At 42.0% G+C, this 19,563-nt stretch overlaps 1 protein-coding gene across 4 annotated transcripts in view; it reads right to left on the reverse strand.

The window, feature by feature from the left end:
- Nucleotides 1-19,563, reverse strand: part of CDK19 (cyclin dependent kinase 19) — an 85,061-nt gene that overhangs the window by 26,388 nt on the left and 39,110 nt on the right. For all 4 annotated transcript variants that reach the window (XM_034409163.3, XM_087882636.1, XM_034409162.3 and 1 more), the window contains one exon: nucleotides 16,419-16,559. In XM_034409163.3, the coding sequence (XP_034265054.1) occupies nucleotides 16,419-16,559 (141 nt within the window). The remainder of the gene's footprint in view (nucleotides 1-16,418; nucleotides 16,560-19,563) is intronic.

The raw sequence follows: 19,563 nt of genomic DNA on the forward strand, positions 1-19,563 counted from the left end.
GGAAGAGAGGGGGGGAACATGCCCTCCCCTCCCTGTTCTTCACGCCGGCCGAGTGGCTGGTCGCTGCTGCCCTGATGCATCCTACCATCGCCGCTGCCTCGTGGAGCAGGACTCTGCAAGGCTTGTTGTGCCATTGCACGCATAAACTGCAGTACCGCCACGAGCTTCATCTGGCATCCTGTCGCTTGCGACTGCGCCGGTATGTCAAACCTCACAGCAGTGCTGCCATTTGTGCGTGCAAGGGCCCAAGTCTTGCTGGAAAGCTAAGACGCACATCCCATTTCTCGCCCACCCCACTTGCCATCCCCAAATTGCATCCATAAAGGGGGCGGGTGGCTAAGCAAGGGGCAAGAGCCCAGCCATGCCTGGCAAGTGGGGGGGAGAGAAGAGACAGCAAGGGGAGCCACGTCTCACTCCACGCGTCCTGCTTCTCCCCCGCCCCACCTGTCAGAAATGAGTTTTTGTGAGATTCATCGCGCTGCCGGCACCACCTCATAGAGCAGAACTCTGCAAGGCTTATGCCCTTGCATGCACGAACGGCAGCACTACCATGAGGTTTGGCATACCGGTGCAGCCACGAGTGGCAGGATGCCAGCTGTGCCAGTATAGCAATAGGAATAGCACTTAGACTTATATACTGCTTCATACTGCTTTACAGCCCTCTCTAAGCAGTTTACAGAGTTAGCATATTGCCCCAAACAATCTCTGTCCTCATTTTACCCACCTCGGCTCAACCTTGAGTTGGTGAGATTCGATCTGCTGAACTGCAGCTAGCAGTCAGCTGAAGTAACCTGTAGTACTGTACTCTAACCACTGTGCCACCTCGGCTCTGATGAAGCTCGTAGCGGTGCTGCAGTTCATGCATACAACGGCACAACAAGCCTTGCAGAGTCTTGCTCCATGAGGCAACGGTGGTGGTGAGACACGTCAGGGCAGTGGCGGCCAGCCACTTGGCCGGAGTGAAGAACAGGGAGGGGAAGTGTCAGTGACAATGGAACATCCAGTCCCATGCTCACCACCTCCTCCACCCCCAAAATAATAAGATACCACCACCCCCGATAATAAGGCCAAGTTCAGGGTTCAAAAGAAAATAAGACCCTGTCCTATTTTCGGGGAAACACAGTAGTATCCTGGAAATGCTTAAATATCTCTCTAGTCTCTTGAATTCAGGACAACCCATTGTCACTCTCTGACTGACAGCTGAAATATGTGATCTATGATCATTGTTTCTCTGCCAAGGAAAGTACAGCCAGCAATATTTTTCCTTCAACTGGAAGAATTCAATTTATGTTTATTTTCATGGCCTGTAGCTAATTTTGGAAACTAGCTTTAATTGTTCTGACTATAATCTGCACATTTTTCTTTCTGTGGAAGATACCCTGTCAAATTGTCCAAGACTCTCATTTTTTTCAAATACAAGCAATCTTTGATTTACAGCAGTTCATTTAGTAACTATTCAAAGTTATAACGGCACTAAAAAAGTGACTTATGACCGTTTCTCACACTTATGATGCTTGCAGTATCCCCATGGTCACATGATCAAAATTCTGACACTTGGCAACTGATTCATATTTATGAGTGTCCTGGGATCATGGGATCAGCTTTTGCGACCTTCTGACAAGAAAAGTCAATAGGGAAACCAGATAACAACCGTGTCACTAACTTAACTGCAGTAACAATTCACTTAACAATTGTGACAAGAAAGATCATAAAAAGGGGCAAATTCATTTAACCAATGTCTCACTTAGCAAATTTTGGGATCAATTGTGGTCGCAAGTCGAGGACTACCTGTAAAGATACCATCATCTGCATCTAAATCAGTTTTATTTCGTATTAGCAACTTTAAGATGTGGACTTTAACTCCCAATATTCCCTACCCAGGGAGTTTAAATTCACACATATTAAAGTTACTGAGATTGAGAAACAGTGGTCTAAACCTTTACTTGGACAATGACAGGCTATTAAGCTCACTATGCCACTGAGAAATTCTTTTCCCAGACAAGTTTTCCAGTGTATTATGTATCTCTCCCCACCCGAACTCTAATCTCTCGTTGACCAGCTTCTTCTGATTTATTTTGTAATTTGGCTTTTCTCTTACCATTTAAAAATCCTTCCCTCCTGCAAAGTCTCTGTTCCCATCCTTATTTCTCCCTTTCAGATACTTTCCAAAGGTATTCCACTAAACAAGTCAAAATTCCTAATGTTTCTTGACCTCTGCTTAATATTTATGAAACATTCCAGTCCTGAAGGCACCAATACAACCCTCAGTTTGTCAGAACAGAGCAAGGGAGACAAAGAGAAGCAAAAGTTAGGAAGAACTGAGCTCTTTGTTGTTTATTTATCTACTACGTTTATGTGCCTCTCCAATCAAAAACTGATTCTGAGAGGCTCACGTACTTCATTCAGTAACCCAATTAAAAATATCAAATGATAACAGTAACAAAGCAACAATTACAATCAAGGGGGGAAATTTACAAATATTTCCCTACAGGAAAGAACCATGCTATCTTTCAAGCTTGCTGAAAGAGCCAAATCTTAATGGTTTTATTGGCTCTCTGGTGTGCAGGGAGGACATTACATTTCTAAAAGGGCAGCATTTCAGAAAAGGGGGCAATGACAGAGAATGCTTCCTTGCAAATTCAGTCTTGCAGGGCTTGTGCCCCAAACAAGGAGAATAGGCTGATCAATTAGTATGACAAAACAGTTAGAGAAAACATAGTTTTTTGAGATCACATTTCTAAGATACTATCATCTACAGGTAGTCCTCGACTTACAACCATTATTTATTTATTTATTTATTTATTTATTTATTTATTTATTTATTTATTTATTTATTTTTTATTTATTTATTTTTCATATTTGTATACCGCCCTACTCCCGAAGGACTCAGGGCGGTGAACATCCAAAAATAAAATACAAAGACATACAAAAATTAAAAACTATTAAAAACAGATTAAATAATTTAGGCTCAGAGATTAAAAACATCCAATTTATCTAAAAGAGATTTTAATACCCAATTTAAAAGCCAATTTCAAAGCTAATTTAAAAGGAGAGTTAGGCCAGACCAGCCTGTTGGAATAAAAATGTTTTTAGGGCGCGGAGGAAGATGCGTAAGTCTTGGATCCTCCGTATCTCCGGGGGGAGCTCATTCCAGATGGCAGGTGCCCCCACAGAGAAGGCTCTCCCCCTGGGGGCCGCCAGTCGACATTGTTTGGCCGACGGCACCCCGAGGAGTCCCTCTCTATGGGAGCGAACTGGTCGGTGAGAGGCTATTGGTGGCAGGAGGCGGTCTCGTAAGTACCCTGGTCCTGAGCCATGGAGCGCTCTAAAGGTAGTAACCAAAACTTTGAAGCGCACCCGGAAGACCACCAGGAGCCAGTGCAGCTCGCGTAGGAGGGGGGTCACATGAGAGCGCCATATTGCTCCCATCACCACCCGCGCGGCCGCATTCTGGACCACTTGGAGTCTCCGGGTGTTCCTCAAGGGAAGCCCCATGTAGAGAGCATTACAATAATCCAGGCGTGAGGTGACAAGGGCGTGAGTGACCGTGCGTAACGAGTCCCGATCCAGAAAGGGACGCAACTGGCGAATCAGGCGAACCTGATAAAAAGTCCTCCTGGCTACGGCCACCATATGTTCTTCTAAGGACAGCCGCGAGTTCAGGAGGACGCCCAAGTTGCGAACCCCATCTGTGGGGGCCAACGACTCGCCCCCAATAGTCAGAGATGGCGCCAACTGACTATATCGGGACGACGGAAACCACAGCCACTCGGTCTTGGATGGATTGAGCCTGAGTCTGTTCCTCCCCATCCAGATCCGTACGGCCTCCAGGCACTGGGACATCACCTTGAGGGCATCATTGGGGTGGTCTGGGGTGGAGATGTACAGCTGGGTGTCATCAGCGTACTGATGGTACTTCACCCCAAAACCACGGATGATCTCACCCAGCGGCTTCACATAAATGTTGAACAGAAGGGGTGAGAGGACCGATCCTTGCGGCACCCCACATATAAGGGGCCTCAGGGTCGACCTCTGCCCCCCTGTCAACACAGACTGCGATCGGTCAGAGAGAAAGGAGGAGAACGACTGTAAAACAGTGCCTCCCACCCCCAACCCCTCCAACCGGTGCAGCATGATATCATGGTCGATAGTATCAAAAGCCGCTGAGAGGTCTAATAGGACCAGGACAGAGGAGCAACCCCTGTCCCGAGCCCTCCAGAGATCATCAACCAATGCGACCAATGCCGTCTCTGTGCTGTACCCGGGCCTGAAGCCCGACTGGAACGGATCTAGATAATTCGATTCATCCAGGTACTGAGGCAGTTGCCGTGCAACCACACTCTCAACAACCTTCGCAACAAAGCGAAGGTTGGAGACAGGACGATAATTTGCTAACACAGCTGGGTCCAGGGAGGGCTTCTTGAGGAGGGGTCTCACCACCGCCTCTTTCAAGGCGGCGGGAAAGACACCCTCACTCAAAGAAGCATTTATAATCTCCTGGAGCCAGCCTTGGGTCACCTCCCGGGAGGCCAGTACCAACCAGGAGGGACACGGGTCCAATAAACATGTGGTCGCATTCAGTCTGTTCAGTATCCTGTCCACGCTTTCGGGAGTCACAGGATCAAACTCATCCCAAATAATATTCTCAGGACCTGCCCCTGTCATCTCCTCTGGATCTACCCAGTCAGAGTCCAGTCGTTCCCGAATCTGAGCGATTTTGTCATACAGATATTGTACAAAATCCTCAGCTCTACCCTCCAAGGGGTCTTCCCGCGCCCCTTGGTGGAGCAGGGAGCGGGTCACCCTAAACAGGGCGGCTGGGCGATTATCTGATGACGCAATAAGAGCAGAAAAGTAGTTACTCTTCTCTACTCTTATCGCCACTAGGTAATTCTTAATATGAGATCTTACCAGTGTCCGTTCGGATTCAGAACGACTAGCCCTCCAACTGCTCTCTAGGCGTCTTTTCCGGCGCTTCATCTCCCTCAGCTCCCCAGTATACCAAGGAGCCAGGTGAGACCGGCGCCGGGTCAGAGGCCGCAAAGGCACGACTCGGTCCAAAGCCTCAGCCGCCGCCCTATCCCAGGCGGCCACTAAGTCCTCAGCCGAGTCGTGTGCCAGAACCTCAGGAAATGGCCCAAGCTCCATCTGGAATCTATCAGGATCCATCAGGCGCCTGGGGCGGAACCACCTGGTTGGTTCCGCCTCCCTGCGGCGGGGTGTGGCGGTTCAGAGGTCCAGGCGGAGGGAGTGATCTGACCATGACAAGGGTTCAATCGCTATATCCCCTATCTCGAGATCACTCGACCACTGTCCAGAGACAAAAACCAGGTCCAGTGTGTGTCCCCCCATGTGAGTAGAGCCATAAATTAACTGGGTCAGGTCCATAGCCATCATGGAAGCCATGAACTCCCGAGCCACTTCAGACGTCTCGCCGACTGATGACAGGTTAAAATCCCCCATGACCATAAGCCTGGGGGTGTCAACCGACACTGCGGCTATAATGTCAAGCAGCTCAGGCAGGGCTGCTGCCACATGGCAGGGAGCCAGGTATGTGACTAGCAAGCCCAACTGAACCCTATGACCCCACTTCACAAGGAGGGACTCACATCCAGCCGTCTGAGGAACAGTGGCCTCCCTCGGTCTAAGACCTTCGTTAATAACAACCGCCACCCCTCCGCCCCTCCCGTGACCTTGGCTGATGGAAAGCACGGAAACCTGGTGGGCACATATCAACAAGGGGAGCTCCCCCCTCCTGGCCCAACCAGGTCTCCGTAATACCCGCCAGGTCCGCACCCCCCTCCTGAATAAGGTCACAAATGAGGGCGGCTTTATTTACTACGGACCTGGCGTTGCACAGCATCAGCCGAAGGCCTGGGGCCCGAGGTTCCGTACAACCTGGGGAACGAGAAGAGCTTTGAGGGTCGGAGCGCGCCACCGCTTGCAACCAGCGAGGACGCACTCCCACAGGATGTGGCCCCCTGCTCCCGCCATATCTGCCCCTCCCACCTACAGTATCGATGTTATGGCCATCTGTATCGTAAGCTCTAATCATCTCCTTGACCCCCAAGTCCGCACCTACCATGCCATGTCCCTCGGTTGGCCCAGATACCCTCCTCCGCGGGTCTTCCCCCGAACCCACGCAACCTACCCCCCTCCCAGAATCCCTTAAAATCTTATTTAAAAATTTCCCTAAAAAACCCCATAACCCTCTTTTTGCTGTATGCCATCTCTCCGGACTCCAAAGTCCGTCATCGAGATAGGCCCTCGATAAAGAAGAGGGCCAGACCTGCGAGAGGGGGGCATCTCGCAATTTGAGGAGTTCTCCCAATGAGTACATTTTGTAGATAGATAGTCCATAGCTGGTAGGCATGTCCTAGTTATTCAGGGTCCCGTGGAGAGAGTATCAATCAGAGGTACAAGTCATTTTAGTCCCACTGATCTCTCACATCAGTGGTAGAAAAACTTAAGCCATTTTGAACTCAGATGTAAACATCAGTCACCCTCTCACGGCAACCAGATATAAGGGAGAAAAACAGCAGCTTTAGTCCTGTTTTTTTTCAATGTTGTACCTAGGCACAGATGGAATAGCCAATCAATTGAGTTCAGAGACACGGATAGTCTGTGGGTAATATATAGTGGGTGAAATCCAGGGAGACTCAGATGACATAAAAGTAGGGAAACTCTCATCCTGATATACAGGAAACAACAAACCTGGATAGTAAATGATCACGAAAAGCCTAATATCCGGCTACAAAAGGGGCACAGGAGATAAAAATACAGGAGGGGGGAGATGGAATAAGGCAGTCACTTTGCAGAAGCAAAGCCCCCATGATAGATATAACAATCCTCTTCTAATCTCCTTAGCCTCCTTCAGGTCTTCCATTCATAAAGGTTTAAACCCCCCCCCATAGAAAGAGAGGGGGGGAGGCCTCTGGGAGGCGGTCCAGGGCTGGCCTGACAATGAAAGGGTCGGCATCCCTCCGTCGCCCAGGAGTTTCGGATTGAAAATAATTAGGCAGGTCCCTATTCTCCCGTTTGTGGCCTCTTTGGTCTCCACTGCTCCCATTACCGCCGCCTATAACCGCCGCCTGTAACTGCCATTTCGGCCGCCATTTTGGGTGCCGTCATCACTGCCGCTATCGCCATAGGCCTCCTCCGCGCCAACTCCGTCCATCGCTGGCCTCCGCAGGTAACTCCTGTCTTCGCCAGGGACCAACGGAGTCTCGCCCAGGGTGCCAGATGGCCATCGCAGTTGCGCATCGCCATCCCTCCGGCAGCCTCTGATGAATGCAGGGCCGGCTGTCACAAAGCTCCTGGCCTGTCTCGCCTTCTTATATCCCGCCAGCACCGTCCGTCTCAGTATAAGCTGTTCCGGAGAGCGAAGCTATAAACTGCTCTCCCAAAAGGTCTTCCGGAGCCGAAAATGCTCCCATCAGATCGGCAAATTTGCCCTCTCACCACGCCATGGGCCATAGGTGGACAGTTGGCCCTAACGACCCCCTAACTGCCAGGACATCACCCCCGCAAAACCGGAGCTGCATCGGGAGTCGCCATCTTGGGCATGTGCGAGGGTCCTTCCTTTGAATTGAGCCTAAAATTTCCATTGCTAAGCAAGGCAGTAGTTAAGAGAGTTTTACCCCATTTTATGACCTTTCTTGCCATAGTTGTTAAGTGAATAGCTGCAGTTGTTAAATGAATCATTTGATCATTAAGCAAATTTGGTCCCCCCCACTGACTGCTTGTCAGAAGCCAGTTGGGAAGGTTACAAATGGTGATCACGTGACCTTGGGACAGTGCAACTGTCATAAATACTTTGACCCCTAGGGGTCAAAGCACCTGAATTTAGATCACATGACCATGGAGTGCTGCAACGGTCATAAGTGTGAAAATCAGTTATAAGGCACTTTTTCCGGTGCTGTTGTAACTTTGAATGATCATTAAATGAATGGTTATAAGTCAAAGACTACCTGTACAAGAATGTTCTCAAAAGATATACAGTATAGAAACATATACAGATAAGATGACGAATGAGACTTCGTCGAAATGTTGCCAAGACACCTCCAATTTTACACGGGAGAAAACTCGAATAACCAAAGACCTACATACAAACACCCGCGAAAACCTGAGAAAACAAATATACAGATAATTATATAGATTGAAAGAAGTTCCAGATGCAGATGCTAAGATGACCTAGAAGGAATCAGATCCAGTGTGACTTCTAATATTGTCTGCTCTCACTGGGAAAAAAGAAAAAAAATTCAAATCTGGTATATGTTTGTGCAATTCATCTGATTCCGATTCTGAAGATTTAAATTCACTCAAAATAGTTATTCTTTTATGAAAGTCATGACCAAAATTAGGGCATATTCAGTTTTGTATGAGAGACCTCTATTTCTGTCCTCCTAACTGTACAGAAAGCAGATTTGCGGCCATTTGGGTATAATAGAGAGTGAAGGAATTTATTCTGCTAGCAGTAAACATTCTGCTTACTGATGGGTCTTGCTGGTTTTCACCCTTACTTAAAAGAAAATGCCGGCCCTGGAGTAAGCCACATTAGTTGCTATAGAAACAAAGTTTTGGAATTTCATGTTTAAATTATCAGGAATAAAAATTGAACAAAGAGATCCCAATTGAGACTAAAACATAGGGTTTGACTATCCAGTAAAGATATAATGCAGAATGAACAGGATCAAAAATAACATAGCATATTTGCTGTGGAAAAAAAATATACATGCTGCAATTTAAAGCAAAATCCTTAGAGTTGTAAAAACTGAATTGATTATGTTATCATTCCATTCAGATTAGTGGACATAAACAATATAAATATCTCAGGGAGAAAGAAAGTGCAAAGGCAGTTATGACATGCTCTTGAATAAAACTCGTTTAACATAAAAAAGAAATCAATCCCTATGAACATTGCTATTGCATCAACTCAGTGTGATCAATTCTTTTAGTATGGAGAAGGTCAAAAGGGAGCCAGCAAAAACAAACAGAAGTAAAACTGTCTGCAGTTTTGAATGAGAGGAACACACCCGATTAAGTGATAAGAGAAACAATGGACAACAGAATGCTAGCATTTAGTAACTCTTACTGTTCCCAGGCTTATCTAGAATATAATTCTTTTGAAACTTGACATTCCCATGAGAAAAACATTCTCTTTAGCACAGTGCTGTTGTCCATGCACGTTTTTATTTTAAAAAATGATTTGTATTGCCTTATACATTATATTATGAAACTATATTGCAGGGATTTATTATCATACATGAATTAATTTGTATGATAAATTAATGCTGAAAAGTATAAACATTGCTGAGATTCTTGCAAAAAACTAGAACTGAAATTAGGAAAACACCCTTTCCTAAAGATAAAATCTAATAAAAAACAAAGGTTTTAAGCACTCAGTAATTCACAGCAGGATAACAGAGATCCCTGAAAATACAGATCCTGATAACATAATCTGGGCCAATGAAAATGAATGAACAATAATAGTTGTATGATTATTTAACATGGCACAGATATTATTTGATAAATTAAGCCACTGGCTTTAACGTGGTCAATGTATCATGGACTTAATGCATTGGATTTCAAGATCCCTTGTATATAAGGCCTTGTGTGATCATTAATGTGCATACAGACAGAATACACTGGGACTGTGTATTACACATATCTAGTTCCTTCAATTGTTCATTGTACGGTTTAGCCTCCAGACCCCTTATCATCTTTGTTGCTCTTCTCTGCACCCTTTCTAGAGCCACAGTATCTCTTTTTTTATATCACTTTGCATCATTTTGTATTTTGTACAACAAATGAAAGTTTTTATTAGGACATTCATGTGCTTTGTACATTTGCATCCATTGCAATTTTGATCCTGTAGTTAACTTTAATGAACCCAGTTTCATTAATGGGGCCCAGTTTTAACTAACATGAAGATTAGTAAAATACTGGAAGGCTTGCCACCTGGGTATCATGTCTTCTGAACTTAGAATGAATCACTGCACATACCTGAAATATAAATTTATAAGGGAGACAATATAAAAGTAGAAGAATATTGATCATATGATGGGCTGGGTACATCAACATCTTTATTAATGGCATGAAAAGTCTCTGTAGTCTCAATGTTAAAGAAAATAAAAACATTTCCAGAGTAACATTCTTTTTCAGCAATATTCTAGGAACTGCTATAGTTCAGATCCCTTAATTAGGTTGAATTTGTCTTTACAAATGGTTGGCTATGATAACCTGTGTAATTAAATCAGGAAGGAGTTAATCAGAAAAGAGACTTGTGTATTATTTCTTTAAAAGGGGGAGACTTATCTGCATCTTGGCTCTTTTTGAAAACCATTAACTCGTTTATTTGAGCATGACAAATAGCAGGATGGGGAAAAAAATAAAAGTTAGATTCAGCCAGCAAAAATACAGTCTTGATGTAATTATTTGGGAATGATCCTTGTAAAGAAAAGTATAATAGAAGATCTAAATGTGCAATCTAAAAGTTAAGTCTAGCACTTAAAGGCTTGAAATGTGAAAACCCAGTTTCATAATGTTTCGTGATTCTGCCCATGTGGTGTTGTGCCAGGTTTATCTAAATAAGAGATGTGCTTAGAAAAATTAACGTCTTCCAACTAGGTCCAAATTCTGAGAAAGAATGAAAGTATTTTCTAACATATAATAACTTGAAATATATGTGACATATATGATTTGACCATCTGATTGAACTTGATGGCTTTAAACTAACTAAAATAGGATCTGAGGGTTGGGGGATAAAAGAAAGGAGAAGGGCAAGAATGTGACCTCATTATTTATAGTGGGTAGCCTGTAGAATTTGGGCCTTTTTATTTCTGCCTGGACCGGGGGGGGGGGGGAGAGATCTCAAAGGAAACTTCTTTGTAACTTAAAATGGTAATATGTGGCAATTGTTTGATGAAAAAAAAGAAATGTTAAAAAACCTTATTCTCATGGCAATTGCATATTTCAGAACTTTTTTTTTTAATATTATAACAATAGCACCACTATACTCTAGTAAAAACAGTGGGATTTGTTCACAATCTGTGCCTGCTATTCTGAAAATTGTTAAAATACAGTCAGCAACATTGTGTCAGAGCAGAATTCTAATAATGCTCTTGGAAATGTCCCTTGAAGGACATATTTTATCCAGAAGATATAAACAATGTTCATAAAACGATTGCAAATGGACTCTCAGCACAGTAGGAAGGATAAACCAAGAGATTAGCATAGTTTTTGCTGCCCTGCTGTTCAAGTGTGAAATGATGTTTTGCCATTGGATTGAGAAGGCAAGGAAAACAGCTCTGCGCTATCAGTTTAGTTGGAATGGTCATGAGGCAGCAAGCTAAAAATTAGCTGCGCCCGCAGAACACCTACTTTAAATAAAAGGTTCTGATAAGGTTGCTATCCAGAACAAAAGCTGTCATGAGATTTCACTTCAGAAATAATACATAGCCATGCGCTTATGGAGGGAACAATGTTAAAGTACAATTGGGTAGCCCTTCCACTTATCACTTGTTTCAGATTTTTCAATTTCAGCTCAGAAATGTGTGGAAAGGTGGGAAGAGACGAAGCAGAAGCCTAGGACCAAAGAACAACTCAGGACAAAAGGATAAACCAGGAGACAGTACCAAAGAGAGTACGAAAAGAACACCAGCAAAAGATACAGGAAGACTTTGTTGCTCAGACAGGGTTGAACAAGAACAACATTTTTCCTGTGTGAGGATCCAATGTCTAATCTGGGTATGCAGAGTCAGCCTAGGACTTTGAATTCAAAAAAACCCTTGACTTCAGTCCTCTTGTCATCCCGAAATGCTGTTTAGCAATAGCACTTAAGACGTATATATAGTTTCACGGTGCTTTATAGCCCTCTCCAAGCGGTTTACAGAGTCAGATATTGCCCCCAACAATTTGAGTCCTCATTTTACCCACCTCGGAAGGATGGAAAGCTGAGTCAACCTTGAGCCTGGTGAGATTTGAACTGCCAAATTGCAGCTAGCCAGCAGTCAGCAGAAGTAGCTTGTAGTACTGCACTCTAACCACTGCGCCACTGTGGTTCACGGTGTTCCTAGACATTTTTGTTCTTAGACATTAAGTAATGTAAGCCGATGCTTTTCAAAAAGCCATTGCCTACAACTTCAGGACTATATTTTCAAATACTGTTGATGTCACTGTAGGCCACAATCAGAAGTCCTTCCTCCCTGCTATTAACTCATAACTATGATATGAGATAAGCTAACCACAATTTTAAAAAAATGCTTATCACAATTCATCTAGGTTCCTGCCTACTGCATACATTCCATCTTCATCCACCTTTATATAGATATGGTATGCTGAGATAATAGATGGATCCCCTATAATCATGATGGCGAACCTATGGCACGCGTCCCCGAGGTGGCACACAGAGCCATCTTTCTGGGCACGCGAGCTACCGCCTAATTCACCTTCAGCTGCGCATGCGCCCCAACTGGTGTTTGGGCTCCAGTGCACGCACGTGCAATTCAGGGGACCCAGCTGGTTTTTGAGCACTCATGCACGTTTGTGCATGAGAGTACTTGCATGCAGTAAGTGCATGCATAGATAGCGTTCATGTGCATTCACATGTGAAAATGGCATGCATGCGCAGATAGTCTAATTGCATGCACAGCGCACAGGGAGAGCTGCGCAAAACCTGCATGCATGCCCAGATGGTGCAATTGCACGTGCAGTGCATGGGGGGAGCCACGCAAAAGCTGTGCGCACACACAGATGGTGCAGTTGCGTGCACAGCCCACAGGGGAGGAGCCGCAGGTTATCGCCAAGAGCACATGCGTGTGAAACGCACGAAGCACTTACCTGTTCAGCACTTGGTGAGTAAAAACTTCACTACCATTGGCCTATAAAATGTAGTCTTTGTAAGGGACTGGCTAACATGTTTCTCCTATGCCAGTGATGGTGAACCTTTTTCTCCTCGGGTGCCAATAGCGCAAGCGTGTGCCCACATAATTCAATGCCCTCCCCATGCCCTGTTTTGGGCCTAGCAGGCCTTCCTGAAGCTTCTGGAGGCCAGAAACGGCCTGTTTCCAGACTTCCGGTAGGCCCGGTAGGCCCATTTTTCGCCCTCCCTAGGCTCCAGAGGCTTTCTTGGAGCCTGGGGAATACAAAAAGGGCCTCCCCCGCTGCCCTGGAGGCCTTCTGGAGGCTGAAAACGCCCTCCCAGAGCCTCTGTGTGAGCCCTGTACTTACCTGGCATCCATAATGGGCCACATGGAGACTCCTGGGGGGGAGGGGCAGAGTGGGCAGGCTGGCTGGCACGCGCATGCGTGCTGGAGCTGAGCTAGGACAATGGCTCGTGTGACCACAAGTATGGCTCCGCATGCCACCTATGGCACACGTGCCATAAATTCACCATCATGGTCCTATGCTATGATTCTTATTTCCACCATAGCCTTTCTAAAAGGCCAAAATAACATTTACATTAAATAGATCAAAGTTATTTAAAAGGAAAAATATCTTATTAATTTATACTGAATAGACATACAGAAACAGTTTATAATTCTGTCATGGAATGATCACACTGCTACTACAATCAGGAGTACATATATCAGATTAAAACTTAGGTTACTATTTCCCATAGAGAGCAAAGAGTGTGGACTTGAAGAAACACTTTTGAGAAACATCTGAGTAGTTCTTACTCTAAGGCATACAGATATACCAGATAACTAGTGCAATTTTAGTATTAAGAACTAGACGAAAAGATTTATTAGTTCCAGTGAACATACTTCTGTTTTTCCTAGTAGTGAGTTATGATTTACCAAAGGCTCTCCTTGAAAGGTTTATTTGCATCCCCTTTGTTTTTTAGGACTCTACTATCATCTCTCCTAATCCTAGCCTTTTTTCTTTTCTCAAAGGCTCTGAACCAATTTATCCTCCAAAGGCCTAAAAACTATTTCTGAGCTCCAATGACCCAAACTATCTTCTGTGACTCTTGTTTCAATTATTTGAGCTGTCTTATTTCTTTGTCTTCCTTATAAAGAATTGAAGGGTTTTCCCCCCATCAATCCCTGTTATAGCACCTTTCTTGATTTTCTTAAAAAACATTGTACCTCTCTTCTGAACTGAAGCATGGCCATGTCAGCCCTACAAGATAGACCAGATCAGGAAACCAACTTCATAGGAAGATTAGAGCTATATTTTATTGAGAAAGAGCATAGTACCAGAAACTTACAAGTCTGATTGTGCTTTACCTCTCTTTCTTTTTACACCTCAATGAATCATGAGAGGCACCTTCCTAAGTCTCTTCCAAATACAATCTCGTTCATCAGAACTTAAGGAATGTTTCAGCCTCAAGGTCTTGATATTCTACAGGACATTTGTTTTCCAATAAGTTTGTGCTTTTTTTCAAGGATTGCTACAGTCTTCACAAGTTGTTCTCAAACAGGAGCACAAATTTGCCACAAACATTACAGGTCACAACTAAAAACTCTCTGCTTCTTAAAGTAGTAATAGTCATTGCTTATATTTTTTCTTGCTCCTTTTGCAGACTTGAAGTTAACTAAAAACAGGCTGAATTAGAAGGAAAATTGTTAAGGTTCTTCCTATTGAACTCAAAGGCAACTCCCATTTGCCCACTCCCTATTCACTTGCTCTACCAATACTATAATATTCCTAGACAGCAGTGCAACTGTTTCAGGGTATACAACTGTATATTGTTAACATCTGATTGAGAAGGCAGCTCAAAGACACAAGGCCTTATAATAATGTTAATTACTCAAGTAGTTCTTTAAAGAACAGAAAACTCAAGAAAAGTCTCATCTTTTTAAGCATTAAAATTAAAATTAAATAATTTAAATTTAACAATTTTAATTTAAAAATGTAATAATTTTAATAATTAAATTTAACTAATTTCCTTTTAACTGCCTTTTCTGTTTTGAATGGAATTGTATTTCTTTCTATACTCAAAACACTACAACCCTATGAATCCTTCAAGGTAGCTCAGGTCAAGAAACAGTCTCTACAAGAACTAATGATATTCTACTTTATCATTATAGGATACAATAACAGAATCTTGAAAGCTGCCAGAATTTCCCTCTGTTCTCGTGCAGAATCAACGCAAAGCTATTTTAAGTTTCTTTTTAGGCAATATTTTCAATATTATTAAGGAATCATTTAAGCTGATGCAGAATTATGTCACCAATAGTTTATTTCCTATAAACTATGTGAAAAGTTGAGAGAATTTCAACAAAATGGTAGCTGCAGTTTTTACAATAGTAGAAACATACAATAGCCCTATTATATTTTAATATCTTCCAATGTAAAATGTAGCAGACTCTATAGCTGTTTTTAACAGTTTTAAAACTGACCTGTAGAATATACTATAAGTAAAAATATCCTAAAATGTCATTAAAATGAGCCATGGTGGTGCAGTGGTTAGAATGCAGCATTGCAGGTTAATTCTGCTGACTGTAGATTGCCAGCAGTTCAGCAGTTTCATTCTCACTGGCTTAAGGTTGACTCAGCCTTCCATCCTTTCAAGGTCGGTAAAATGAGGATCCAGATTGTTGGGGGCAATGTGCTGACTATATAAATCGCTTAAAGAGAGCTGTAAAGCACTGTGAAGCGGTCTATAAGTCTAAATACTATTGCTAAAAATAATTTTGCCTTTGAAATTTCTAAAAGTTATTTACCATTTTTTACTGACAAAGAGACAATCTTTTACTCCAGATATACAGGCTGCTAATAACAAACATGGCAGGGGATTGAAATGGTTGCAGGCATCACTGCTGAAAAGTATGGGTGCCTTTGAAGATTAGCCCTTTTCTGAAATTACTAAAGAGAACTTTTCTTCTCTGCTAATTATTTCTTCTTGCCTCATCTCTAGTTTTGTCCTTCCTGTCCTTCCCCATGTATATCTATTTTCTCCCTCACCTCATTCCGTTGTTTTCTTTTTTTGCTATTTCTGCTATGTTTGGGACATAATAGTTGATATGTGGGGAGAGGGGATCAGTTAATTTGATAAATGAAGTATTTAATTTTACATAGATTTTTAAAAGTTGTTGTTTTGTTGTGTCTTTTGTTATTGTTGCTATTCTGCTCTGCCATTTTGGTGTGTGACTTCTGGCCAATAGCTGCCTGCCTGCCTATCAGCTGCTTACAGATACTGAAAAGAGAAAAGCTCTAGAACTGGTTTCAACTGAAGCTGGCAAACCTAGGGTGACAAGCTTGGAACTCCATGGGATTACTCTATATATTCTGCATTATCTTTGAAATGGGCACCTTTACATTCTGGCTCATCTTGCTATTGGGTCAATATGGTAAAATTTTCAGGAAGAAGTGTAGTAATCCATGAAATTAATATTTTGCATTTTTATCTACTTTTCAAGAAATACAAATATAACTGTCTATTTGCAGGCAGTTAAAGTCACAGCACTTACTAAGTCTCTGTGAAGCACCCAGTTTGCATGGAGATAATGGATTCCATCAAGAATCTGATAAAGTAGTGATTTGACCATAGATCTTGGCAGTTGCATGGGTTTTTTGTTTGCTTTTGAGGCACGGTGAAACTTGATAATATGCTGGAAACAAAAAAGAACACGAACATGAAAGCATCATGTAAAAAAAAAGCCACAAAATATTTGCAACAGATGAAAGTCTTTTAATTTTGAAATCTTAAATTGGAATTAAGTATGACCTTTTTATATCTAATATTAAAGAAACCGTAACATCACATTGTTTCCTCAGCTTTAAAGGTACATGGATTGAAACAGGGTTTTTTTTCCTACAGAGTTACTCTTCATTGACATTTTCATGAAATTATCTTATAGTTCTAAAATAATTTTAGGATAATTCCCCCAACACCTTTAAAAAAAAACTTAAAGACTTAAAAAGCTCTGAAATATTTTATGGACTGCATCTGGAACAAATTTCAGAAATATGACAAATTTGCCTATTGGCTTTGCTTACCTTAGAGGTTGATAGTAAAGCAATACAGATTAGGAACCTTTTTGAACATTTATCAGTAATTGGAATAAGAAAGGAAATTGTCACTAAACCAAAATGAAAACAGGAGCAATGAAGTCCGTTGGGCCCTAAATCCCTAAATTTTCCTTTGGTTCAGTCTTCTCAACCTGGTGCCCACTAGGAATGTTAGATGACAATTTCCAGGATTCCTATTCAGTGTGGTCTGAAAATTTGGGAAGGCTTCTAGGCTTTTGATTGATCCTGCATTCAAAATCCATTTCAAACACAGGGCACCCTTTTCAGGTCAAGAATGGGCCTGAACAGTAATGCATATTTTTTTCTAGATATTTAGAAAAAATGTTGGCAGCACATCAATACTAACAGAAAATTTGAATTGAAGATGATCCACACATTATAATATAGTAAATTAGAACAGTTTTTCCAGTATAAAAACTGAACTAGGAAACATTGGATAATAAGATGCAGTCTCTTCACTCTTCTGTACTCCTTTTCTTGTGAACTCCTATGTAGAAATATCTGGAACTTTTTCCAAAATGAAGTTTTCAAACTGGAAACAAGCCCAGCAACGCCTATTCTTCATTCCATCTCCAGCATAAAATCCCCCTTGAATAGGTCATTTTTAATTAAATTTAGTTTTATATCTGAGCAGATGTGCTAACCCATATCACTTAATCCTCTATATATGAGGATCAGATAAGATTCTATAAATTTATTTCAAATTCGAATAGATGGTTGGATTAGATGGTTCCATTAGAATAAAATATATGTAGCTCAAGGTTAAATGATATAGTTCTGGTGTTCTCTGAGCTTGGTTGTTTGTTTGCAGTGTGGCAGAATACCCCAAGATATACACACCTGACATATCACTTTGTCCATCTGTGTAATTACCAGGAATCCTAACAAGAAACACAGCCAAAAAATTTACAAAAGAGCTTGGACACCTCACAGAGGGGAGCAAATATTTTATCGACTCCCACACTACAGTGCCTTCAGAAAATGAAAGACCTAAAATAGAACATGACATGATGGTTTCATTCAATGCCCCAGCATTCTTTACATCCATAAATCCAGAAGCAGTGAAAGAATCTATGACAGAAGTATAACACAACACACCCAACCTAGCCAAATATACTAGGATTGAAATACCAGAATCATGGACCTCATCAACCTCTGCTTACTATTTACTTTCAGTTTGATGAACAAATATGCCAACAAATCTGAGAAACACCCATGGGATCACCACTATCAACATTTATAGCAGAGACCACAAATCAGTATCTAGACTCTAGACACTATTGCACTCCCAGATATAGCAAAACTATAGAATCTTCCTCATAATAAAAAAGAAAACACGTGAATTCGTCAACATATTCAAAGGAATAAAATTCACAAGGGAAGAAGAAACCAACAATACACTACCCATCTTGCATATCCACATTAACAGAGAAAATAGTAGCACATTGGAAATGCTACTGCCAAAACCCAACCCCACTAACCAAGTGTTGCATTACCAAAGTAACAGCTCAACCTCCCACAGGAGGACCTATATAACAATATTTCTCAGACAAGTACAAATGCACTGTAGCAATCCAGAGCACCAAAAAAATAAAACACAAAGTTTTATTGTTTATATCTGTGGATATAAAGTTCCACACAACTTTATATCCACAGAACTTTATAAAAATGTGCTTGACCACTCAACCCACTACTGCATAACCAACACAAACTATGAAAAAGATAACAGTACCACATATATCAAAAATTTCAGAAATAACCAACACTGTTACAACTACACAACATTATTATAGCACACAAAACAATCAAAGCTTTGCAAAACTTTTTAAATAAGCAAAAAGACCCAGTAACATGAGAAAAAAAGACATTTACAACATAGAGTGTAAAGACTGTAACAGTCATTATGTAGGTCAGATAGGTAGAAGATTAGCAGAGAGTATCCATGAGTACCAACTAGCAATCAGAAGACACAATCCCATAATTTCACATGGAATAGAGTCAACCATAATTTCAACTGGGAAATTATGAGCATCCTAGACCAAATTAAATCCAAAAACACAAGGGAATTTTGGGAAGCTTGGTATTCAAACAACTCGGCAATCAACAGACACATCGAAAAGTAGTAAATCATATTTATTCACCACTCAAGAGACAAAAAAATGAAGAAGAAGATGATGATGATGAAGAGGAGGAGGAGGAGGAGGAAGAAGAAGAAAGAAAGGAAGAAAGAATACATCTTCTCCAGGAGCCATAACCCAGATAAGCAGGGATTAACACCAGGGAAACAATCAAGCAAAGCAGGACATAATATCAAGGAATTATCAAGGAGAAAACCACATCCCTACCAAAACTGGCAGGGCAAGCAATGTATATAAACAAGAATCAAACCCTGCACCCACTTGCATTGATGGTGTTACCTGCTTAGGTAGTGAAACATTTTCAGGCAAACAACCAAACTGAAAGAACATCAAGGATACCACAACTAGATGGTTACTATTCATGACAAATGTAATGCAGAACTTTATTAAAACTGTCAAGGAAAGGGATGGGAAAATGTATTTGAAAGTATGAATGGGTAATGAG

Source organism: Pantherophis guttatus, chromosome 1 (genome assembly GCF_059756535.1).
Source record: "Pantherophis guttatus breed Tessera chromosome 1, ASM5975653v1, whole genome shotgun sequence".
NCBI classification, from domain to species: Eukaryota; Metazoa; Chordata; class Lepidosauria; order Squamata; family Colubridae; genus Pantherophis; species Pantherophis guttatus.